This window comes from Phaseolus vulgaris, chromosome 9 (assembly GCF_000499845.2).
Source record: "Phaseolus vulgaris cultivar G19833 chromosome 9, P. vulgaris v2.0, whole genome shotgun sequence".
Taxonomy (NCBI): Eukaryota; Viridiplantae; Streptophyta; class Magnoliopsida; order Fabales; family Fabaceae; genus Phaseolus; species Phaseolus vulgaris.
In genome coordinates, this window is record NC_023751.2 from 16,239,944 (window position 1) to 16,250,982 (window position 11,039).

The window sequence follows — 11,039 nt, forward strand, 5'->3', positions numbered from 1 at the left end:
TAGTGCTCTTGAAAGCGTGTGATTTAATTTGATTTGGTTTAGGAGAAAAATATCAATATGGTTGAATTCATGAATTATGGTTCAGTTCACGAATTATGGATCGAATGGACACAGGTAATATATACCTGAATTTCCTTTTTTACATAGTTATTTCAGTAGCTACGGGATCATTTCCCTAGTTCAAATCTCTTGCATTACAAAGTTTATTTTGTAGTTAAATTTTATTAAGGGAACTAGGAGATGACATGAGTGATATCAGATCACTAGTTAAAACATGTACATAAATGTTACGTTCCAAAGAAAAAATCGGAAAAATAAAATACAACTCACCAACATGCACGTAACAGATGATGCCGTGCATGAATCTCATCAAACACAATTCTATAACCAACGTGAGGGACGCAGGTGGAACTGGGAAAACAAATGAACTAAACTGTAAGTAAATTGAAGAGAGCTGCTTTGGTTTTATCAGCTTCGGAAGATCGTATGTCGCTGTTACATTTGTTAGCGTTAGTCTTATTTTCATTCTTGCAGTGAAAGTCTTTCTATTTGTTTAGATGGAAAAGGTCAAAATCTGTAAGCTTTTATATCTTGTAGGCGTTATCTTCTCCATGGTTTTTCCTGACATTTCCATAGCTTCTCCTGGCATCGCATAAATTATATTTATGAAAAGATCATTTTGTTTTTAAAAAATACTTTCTTGATTTTACAATCCAGAAATGTATTTTTATTTTAAAAAATATACATTTTGGATTATAAAATCTAAAAGATATTATAATCTGAAAACTATTACGGATCTGGAAATTCAGAAATATAATTAAAAACCATTCTGGATGGAATTATTTTCAATCTTCTAATTCTGTAATTTGGAACTTTTTTTCAGATTAACCATTTCAAATTAAAAAACATTAATAGAGTAAAAAATATTTTTGGTATTTTAGAAAGTATGAGGTGTAACAAGAATCTATAGAGGTGCAGGAAGACACCGTCCTTCTATCATTAGCTAAACAAATGCTTCCTTCATCCAACTATTCATAGTTATTTTTGGTCTTTCCAAGCGTACATATAAAACTTAAATTGTTATTTTGAATTTTTTAATGAAAAAATTTCGAAAATTAATGCGGGTATGTCTATGACTATGGTTGTTATAAAAAAATAAATTGATCATTTTAAAAATAATTGAGGGTGTAGGAAGAAATAAAGGAAGTGTGGGATGCAAAAGCCCATTAGCTTTGGTAAACAGGTTTTAGTTAGTAGGTTGGCTTGTAAAACTAGTAATGTGGGCTTTTTTTTTCTCTCTGCACTTCTATAGTTTTCGGTGACTGTTTCTTCCTGCACCTCCATACCTTCTTCTCTCACCTCCATAAATTTTCGAATTTCGAAAAATGCCCCTTTATAATATTCCGGATTACACAATCCAAAAGTTATTTTTCAAATTTGTAATTGGCTTCCAGATTACATAATCTGGAAGCCTTTTTTCAGATGCATGATTACTTTTCGGATTACATAATCCAGAAACTATTCTATGGGAACTATTCTATGGGAGTGACACAAGAAGGATAAAAATGTATTTTCATGTTGTGTATGGAGGTGGCAGAAGAAGATATGGAGGTGGGAAGAGACTAAACAGTTCCCTTGCTGCACCATAGCTACCGCATCCTTGTTGTCAGGTTACTCTAATTTATGTATATTATTATAAATGGATTAAAAAAGAAAGTATTTTGGACTGTGTAAATATAAAGATTTGATTATACACTTTAAAAATATTTTTTTTACATAAAATATATTTTGAACAGTGGAATTTAGAAGATATAGTCAGATTATAGTATCCAATCGTGAAGTAAAAGAAAAATACTTTTAGACTCTACAATCTAGAATTTTTTTATGTTACACAATTTAGAGTTTTTTTTTTTATGTAAAAAGATAATTTATAATTTTCACAGTTTGAAAGTTAAAATAGTGTTTGGATTATTTTTGTTAAAAAAATTACTTTGAAATTGAATAATCTGAAATGACAAACTGAAAATTTTCATATTTCTGGGAGTGCGGAAGAAAGTTATGGGTGTGAAAAAAAAGTTTGGGCCATTAAAAATGTAGGCTGGTTTGCTGAAATTTGGGCAAGTTTTGGGAGTGAAAAGAAGTTTGGGCTATTAAAAATGTAGGCTGGTTTGCATAAATTTGGGCTTAACTGTTGATTTTGTTAACTTTATTTTTTTCCAGGGCAATTCAGATAACTTATTTAATGTAAATAATTAAAATTGATTTGAGGTATTAAGTATTATTGTTTTCGTCGGTTCTCTGGTGATAAACTTTAGCTTCGGTTGTCTTTTCTGAAATCCGTTATACCTCTTATTGCACTAGAACGTGACTTCATTGAAATAGAAGAAATTTACTTGTTGATCACACTTCGACGTTAAGTCAGTAAGAGCTTACTAAAATTAAAGAAGTATTCAGTTTAAGAAACAACGTACCTTTACCTGGGGTTTCAAGTCTCTTTTATAACTTATCTCTTGTAACAACTTTCTCTCATGAGAATCTAATCTCAATTGAAAGCATAAAATAACAACAAGAAAACCACCTGCCAACAGGACACTATTTTAAGCGTTTTTTTTTATCAGCAATAAAAAATAAATAAATGGGGACCACTTCAGGGGTGGTCCAACCCTTTTACAAGAACACATAGAATCTAACTCCTAACTTGACACCTAAAATCGTCGGACAAAGGACCAACCAAACCAAACGCTAACTAGTTTTACCGAATCAGCCGTATACATGCCAAAGGATCCATAACCCAACATGGGTAGGAAAACTATCTTAAGCTAACAATAGTAAAATTCTCTGTTTACGTGGACACCCTTACTCATGCCACGATGCATGCAACTTAACCACTACATGCACTAAAACACACACGTTAAAATATATTTATGTGACTTAATCACTACTTGCACTAACACGCACCCTTATGTTTAGGTTAAAAAGTATCTTTTACTAATAACCTTATATTAGTGTATAAAAAAATTATTTTTAATTTTTATATATATATTCAAAATGAAGTTTTTATTTTATTTTATAAAATGAGTGGATTTTAATTTTAGTCTGTGTATATATTTTTAATATAATATTTATTTTAAAATAGACAATTTTTTTTAAAAAAAAAATTTGAATAAAAAGATTAGAGGACTATGTTATGTAAAAGAAAGTGAAATTAGGATAAAAAATATCTTATAAAATGTAACTTATTTAGATATATATTAAATAAATATAATGTACAAACATAAAAATGTTCATGTACAATAAAATGTTAAAATTAATGTATACTTAACATTCAAAAGTTAATAATGAAATTTTATAAAAAAAAGGATAAATTTTAATTACATTATACTAATAATTTTTTAATATTATGTAGATCTATAATTTTTTTTATAAAAATATAGATTTGGATTTAAATTTATATTTAAATTCATAAAAAATTCAAATTATTTTTATAAAAATATAAATAAAAATATAAATTAAATATTTGGATTTAGATTATACATAAAATATTCAATTATATATATATATATATATTTATAGATGTAAAATAAAACTCCCTCTAAACACATAAATTGGATTGCCATTTTATGTTTGACTTGGAGTTCATATTCTATTAATTATTCGTGCAATGATTTTTGTTTCTGGATTTGAGTTTTTTTTATCAAAAATTAATTGAATCTTTTATTCCAACACAAAATTATTTTTGACGAATAAAAAAAAAACAAAATTGCTTTTGCCACCTAAATTACTTTTTGTGACGGTTCCTTTTTTTATTGTCAAAAAATCTATTATGTTGGGTATTTAACTATCAACATAAAAAAATCTTACTCATATTTGGATCTGAATGAATTATAGAACTTACAGAATAAATCATATTTAATGGATGTAGAAACTCTCGCATATGTATTAATGGTACCTTAACAAGAATCATTTGTTAAGGTTGATCAGATTATTAATTAGGAAGAGTTGTTTGTGATAGTTCCTGTCTTTAATTTAAAAAATATTGGTGGGTGAGATTGTGTAGCCTAGACTTTTTTTTTTGATATATATGGTATTATGAAATAGATAGTTAGGTAGAATTTTGTATTGGTATAAAGATTGAAACACCTGAAATATCTTTTTTAATTCATAAATTATTTGTTAATTTTTTTTTATTAAACCCTTTTACATTCTGTCAATGTTTATTAGCAGGTTCCAATTAACATAAAGAAAAAAAAAACAATGAAATGAAAGAAATAATCAGGGACAAGTTATGCAACAACGTAACAGCATATAGTGTTTTTGGATATTAGAGAAAATACAAGTAATCGATAAACAAACATTCAAAAAGTTACTTGATTGAAATGATACACGATCACTATGATAGCGGTTGTCCTTTAACCGCAGGAAACTTAGAAAAAGGAGAAAAAGAAGAACTTCAATTTTATGGAAGCTGATGCAACTAAAGTCATATATAGTATTAGAATGTGCCTAATAAACTAAAAGAAGGTCTCATCATCACAATTTAGTAGGAAGGCCAATAGTTGTCTAGATCCATGCAATGCTCCATTCCCATAAACCTATTCCCATGAGAATTCATGTTACTCAATTCTGATCCATAACCTACATCTGCACCAAGAGAACCACTTGTCATCATGCTGGAATTCACATCAACTACTTGAGCCATTGTATGAACAGGAGCAGCAGAAGAAGGTTGCATTGGTCGAAAAATGGGTTGTGTTGTGCTTGTTGCTCCTCCTCCTCCTCCCAGATTCAAATTGAGTCCTGAAATGGTGAATCCTCCTCCTCCTCCTGCTGCTGCTGCTGATGTAGGGTAGCCCAATTGGGATTGCATTGGTTGATTGACACTACTTGTTGATCCACCTCCTCTTAAAACCCTTGCAAGTTCACCTAACTCAACACTGCTCATGTAGTTCCGTCCATAAAGGAAATGAGCAGAAGGATCTCCCAATTGCATCAATGGTGGTGGCATAATATTTGGCCCTATTTCCAAGCTGTACGGATTCACTGCTCTTGCATGGTTGGAAGAAGGGAACTTTTTTGCCCCGCCACTCTTCTTGAACACCCTGCAAACCACCCATTCATCCTGCTGCATGTATGGAAGTGGATGTTACATTACATTAGTTCATCTTCTTTTTCTCCCTTATTTGTACAGATCAATATAAGTGTTTTCCACATTGTTATTGTTTATGAGCATATAATAATAATCTCTCATCTTAAAAAGGGTACCCAATTCTGATGTTGTTTATTGATTTTAATCTATTGTACACTAAGATTAGTGGAAAAAGTAAAGTATGTTGAATATATGATATGTGTACCCTGGTAGTTCTGAAGGTGGGTTTTGAGTGCATACGGTATTCATGCATGACCCAGTTGCTTTTCTCTCCTCTGGGTGCTCTTCCTTTGTAGAAAACCAAAGTCTTCTTCATGCCAATCAATTCAGAGGTTGCACTGTTGAGGATCTCCTTGTCTTTCCCTGTTGTCTTCCAATACCCCGTGTTCGTTGCTCGATTGGTTCTCACACCAGTTGGGTATTTACGGTCTCTCAGACTGAAGAAGTACCATTCTTTTTCACCCATCTTAGCTTTCCCTATTTCATCAAAAGATATCATGAATAATCAGAAATAATATATTGCACAAGAGAATAACTTGCTTTGCTGTGTTTTCTTCCAAAATGGAGAATTATTTACATACACATTAAATATATAGCGCATAAATCTTATCCATATCACAAGAAACACAAACGTCTACCTTAATATATGGAATATTTTGATTAATAATGGATGCACCAGTCGGATGCGTGTATTGAAAAGAAACCCTAGATTTAATATTGTGCTGACTATTTTTGAAAATTATGGATGAAAAGGCTGAAGATAAATTGAAAACAGTATGAAAAAAGAAAAGAAAAAGATGTAGTTTCATGCATCTATATCTTGGTACATGAGCATAAAAACTAATCTCATATAAACAAAAGATAATTAATCAGATAACAAATATATATATATGTACCTGGAAGCTCCCATGGCTCACTTTTGTTGAGATCTACATCAGTTATTGCTCTGCCTGTAAAATTAGAATCCGATATCTTATTTAGGAGATAGCAAGTGACAAGTTCTTCATCGGTAGGATGAAATCGAAATCCCGGTGGTAGGGTTTCTTCTTTTGGAAGACTTCCTTCCATTTCTGTATCCGTTCCCTCCTTGATAATGGCTTCCTTTTCCTTCTGCACCACACAGAGAGTGACATAATACACATGTCAGGAAAAAGCTTTGCAGAAGAACGTTGAAGAAAGTTCAATTAAAAGCTCTCCGTTATATGAATCCAATACCAAAGAAGAGTTAGTATACCCTTTGGAGAAGAATAAATCACAAAGACTTTCTTCTTCAAGTGGAGGAAGAAAAATCATTGAAAATTAGGAACTGTTAGATCAATAAGTTAAGCAGTTACTTACTTGCATGGATCAGAGAAACTTCTTCAATCAGGTTTTGATGCTTTATACAAGTTATATCGTTCAGTTGGAAACGAAACAATGACTTAAGGGATACTGCAAAATAGGATAAAGGAGAAGAATAAGGGGAGAGAGCTTTGCAATTAGTACTAATCACCATGCATGAAGAGTAGGGAATTTAAGTAGAAAGGTAAGGGAGAAAAACGTGGAGAGTGTGTTTCTGAAGCTTTCACCAAATGTGGGTCTTCACCTTCAAGTTGCAGATAGTCCAGTAGCTGTAAATACCAAGAAGGATACCTATTTCGACTTGAATTAGAATATGACAATCTTGACCTCCCACTATAACCAATACTTTCTTGCTCGCTGATTTACAAAGATAATTTTATAAGGAGCAATACCTAAACCTAATGGAGATAAATAAAAAATGTGAAGTTACTGAATGGTGATAATTTAGTACTCTTGGAAAAAAATAGTATATAATGTGGTAAAAATAAAAGATATATGATGAAAATAAATAAATAGTAACGAAGGTTTTCTTTTTATATATAATCACACTTTATTCTACCCTTCACAATAATTAATTTCTTTAGTATTACTTTGATCTAACACTATAATAAAATCGTTAAATAAAAAATAACTTTTTTTTAAAATTAAATATTATTTATAAACAAACATCTAAAATAGTTTTTATTATTAATAAATAAATTTAAATTATTATTGAATTACTTACCAAAGTTTTAGTTGTTAAATTTAATTTTTTTTAAAGTAGTTGGTAATTAACATTTAAATTACTTTTTGTCTTTGAAATTAATTTTTATTTAATGATCTTTGATAATGTGTAAAGTTAAGAAATAATTAGTATTATCTATTACTTGTTATATTAGTTTAAAATATCATAATATCTATTAAAGTTGTTGCTTTAAAATATTGGCAATTGAAAAATAAGGGACATGGAAGGAAAATAATAATTGAAGAGACTTGAAATTTGAAAGAATTGAATGGTTTTAGAAGAAAAAAAAGACAAAAAAATTAATGTATTTTAGAGCAAAGATGCTTGTACTTAATTATAAATTTAAAATAGTAGTGTTGATTAATATATTTTCAATTATGTAATTATTTACTTGACATACTTATCATAAATGAAATTTTTGAAAAGTAATAGCTATAATGAAAAAGGAATTTTGAATTGGGTAGAGATTTTGATAAGGCATATTGATTTGAGAGGCAAGGGAGTGCATGGAGTCAATCATGCACACGTGACGTAGTGGCCCCTGCTTTCTAAGAATGATTTGCAGCAGCCAACAGCGTTGAGCCACCTTGTATAAGATCGCACGTTGTATACAAATGAGGACAATGAAAAAGTCAAAATGCACGAGGAATACCGAAGACAAAGACAACATGAACCAACATGAAAGGGTTTCCTAGGTCTCCAACCTCTGCATATTATAAATTAATTACGTATTACGTATTTCATGGAACACCGTTTCTTTTCTCCTTCATCATTTTTCCAGAACTCCCTGTCCTTCCTCCTTCCATTAACTACCTTTTCATAAAGCTTAATTAAGGTGATCACCCAGCTAATGAAGAAAACAATGTATCTGTGAACATGAATTAACACACCACATTTAAGTTTAACAGATTTAAACATTTAATAACTACTCAATTTTAAGAAGCCCATACACGAATACGATCACAGATGCGACACGGACACGAACACGAAAATACGGTTAAATTGAAAATTATAGGACACGGAACACGGCTATATATAAATTAAAATGTAGTAATATATATTTTTATATGAAAAAAATAAAGAAAAATATAATGTTTAACTTTTACTTAGGAGATTTTAATATTTTGTCTGAGATTTTGTTTGAAATTTAGTGTGAGAGAGGAGATGTCTTTAAAACACTGGACCGCATCTTTTTTTCTGGCTTTTCCGGCATGTGCAAGGAAGGGTACGTGTCTCCTCTGGCATGTCCAGAAAGAGGATTGTTTCCGACTCAATAAAAAACGTTTGACACCGCGTCGTGCATACTTCCGTCACGTGTCCGTATCCGCAAAAACACTGACGGTACCCTTTTTACCGTATCCGAGCTTCATAGATTTTACTAGACAGTATAACTATTAAATAACATGATATTATTATCATAGTTATTATTCTAATTTCAATTAATGAATTGGTGTTAAATTTGCTTGTGCTAAAAGCATGGAAGGCTACATAATCGCTAGGATCCTGGGAAAACTTTTGGCTTTATATATTGTAGTTCCCTGACTCTCCTCAAATTGTAAAACACTCCTGCTATATTATATAATAATATCAATTTTTTTATTATCTTTTAGGTATTTATTATTAGCAAACACTAGGCTACAACATAAAGCAAGATATGATCTTTTCTCATATATCATAACTTGTTCTGGTGCATATATGTAGCAGTTGACTAAGGTCTTCCCCTCCTGCATAATGCTGAAACAAAAAGGGCAATTTTTTATTTTTAAAACAAAATTATAATTATCTCCTAGGTGAACTTTTCTTGATTGAACAAAGAAGAACTATTTACGTATTTAAAACTATGTAATGATCGAACTTAAAGCTACTTGTCTTTAACAGAATTTAAGGAAGCTGGGCTAGCAAAAGCAAGAAAAACAAGACCTCCCATAATCAAAATGCAGCATAGTTCAAAATAAAAACAATATATATATATATATATATATATATATATATATATATTAAAATTAATATTATGCGTTGAAATTTCAACCAAAGACTATTCAAATTTAGTTTCTATAACTATCCATATGTATTTTTATTTAATTTAAATTTTTTTCACATTTTCTTTATCGAAAATAAAAATAAAAATAAAAAGAGATATTTAATAGATGTTACAACATATATATAAAATAAATAAATCTAATATTTAAAAAAAAAAACACCAGCATAATAATACAGGTAAAGTTTACTTACTCTGAGTGAGTGAATTTTCTAAAAGAGAGACCTATTAGATTCAGGTTTTAAGAAAAAAAAAACAAAAACCCTGCCCACAAGCACTATAGAAACTTGAGACAAAACCAAGAAGAGTGGCAGTCTGGCAGATGGACTTCCAAAAAAAATAAAATTCTATAATTTTATTTAGGAAGAAAATTCAGAAGAAGAACAAATATATTATCAGAAAATTATTCACCAACCGTGACTCTTAATTATGATTAAGGCCAAGCTTGAATGAAAGTGGTAGATGCTATAAAGATCCGTGGCTTGACCGTTTCTTAATGATTTTATTTTCCTAGTTTCTCTCCTTGAGGTAGATTTCATTAATTTGTTTGACAAATTTGAGGAAGTTACAACCAATTGGAAATGGAAGTGTATATCTGGGACAGACTTGAACGTAAAATACATGTTCCACACAATGAGTCAATCATCACCTGGGTCTTGGTAGGTTATTTACAGTGGAATACTGAGGGGAGATCAAAGTAAAATTCTCCATGTTGTTTTTAAAAGTGATATTATTAAAGGATATATATATATATATATATATTCCACCCTCACCTTCAACTGCTTGGTATGGCCAATGACTTTCTGAATTTTTAAAAATAAATAAATCATTAAGCATCTCGTAAACGATCAAGAAATTATCTTTGATTAAAAACCATTTGTGTTATATATATAATATATATAATTATGCACTGTAGTCTTTGTGTAAATTTCTTTTCTGATTAGCCGCAATCTCTTTATACAAATTGGAATACTCCGTAAATTTCATATTAAGTTCATTTATCTGTCTTTATCAATTGGCAAAATACACTAAGATATTTTTGTTCTATCGTCTCATCGGATGATTCTTTTGTGGTATATGAGAAGATCGTTTGGTTTCAGTGTAGGGGTATCGCGCTAACTCTCTGGAGCAATGAATGTTTCAAACATATAGGAGCTCTTGTAGGTACACTTGTAAAGGTTGACGAGGGAACTGTTTCAAAAGAGGTATTAGAGTATGCAAGGTTGCCTATCAGAATCCCTTTGGGCGAGGAGGCAAGGCCGACGAAATCAGTGAGAATAAATGATAGGTTCTGTCAGATGTCTTTTGAGGAAGAGATACCCCCTGCTCCTACGTTTGGGAATTCGTTCCACAAGTGGGGTGCGACTTCGGAAGAAGAATCTGAGGCCCATCTAGGACTACGGTTGAGAAAGACTTGATTGAGAGTTTGGAGATTGGGAAAAATTTGGTTAAGGTAAATATGCTCTAGTATACTGATGACACTTTGTTTTTTTTAAGACAAATATCAAAAGTGTGTTTAACATAAAGGTTATTTTGAACTCTTTTGAGTTAGCATATGATCTTAAGGTGAATTTCCTCAAGAGTAGACTTGGTGGGGTTGGGGTGGATCAGACGGAGATTCTCCGTTTTGCGACAATTTTAAATTGCAAAGTGATGCGGACTCCTTTTAAGTACTTGGGGATGCCTGTAGGGGGTGTCATAAGAGGGGTGATTTTTGGGACGAAGTGGTCAACAGAATAAAGAGCAGGCTAGGTAGGTGGAATGGTAGATACATCTCAATGGTTGGGAGG

At 30.9% G+C, this 11,039-nt stretch overlaps 1 protein-coding gene across 2 annotated transcripts; it reads right to left on the bottom strand.

The window, feature by feature from the left end:
* Nucleotides 1-4,262: 4,262 nt before the first annotated feature.
* On the bottom strand, nt 4,263-6,742 carry LOC137823005 (protein CUP-SHAPED COTYLEDON 1-like). 2 transcript variants are annotated; one of them, XM_068628074.1, is made up of 4 exons: nt 6,485-6,742; nt 6,043-6,256; nt 5,352-5,623; nt 4,263-5,122 (listed from the first exon to the last, which is right to left on the bottom strand). In XM_068628074.1, the coding sequence occupies exons 1-4, from the start codon at nt 6,488-6,490 to the stop codon at nt 4,538-4,540; spliced, it is 1,077 nt and encodes a 358-aa protein (XP_068484175.1). In that variant the 5' UTR covers nt 6,491-6,742; the 3' UTR covers nt 4,263-4,537. The 2 variants fall into 2 exon arrangements, with proteins under 2 accessions (XP_068484175.1, XP_068484176.1); XM_068628075.1 differs by having other exon boundaries at nt 4,263-5,119; nt 6,485-6,729.
* Nucleotides 6,743-11,039: the final 4,297 nt, after the last annotated feature.

Excerpts from the sequence above, each read along its gene's own strand:
- LOC137823005 (XM_068628074.1), bottom strand. Across the intron at positions 5,624-6,042 it reads TGAGCCATGGGAGCTTCCAG|GGAAAGCTAAGATGGGTGAA; the intron begins GTACATATATAT and ends TTGATGAAATAG. Across the intron at positions 5,123-5,351 it reads CCACCTTCAGAACTACCAGG|CAGGATGAATGGGTGGTTTG; the intron begins GTACACATATCA and ends CCATACATGCAG.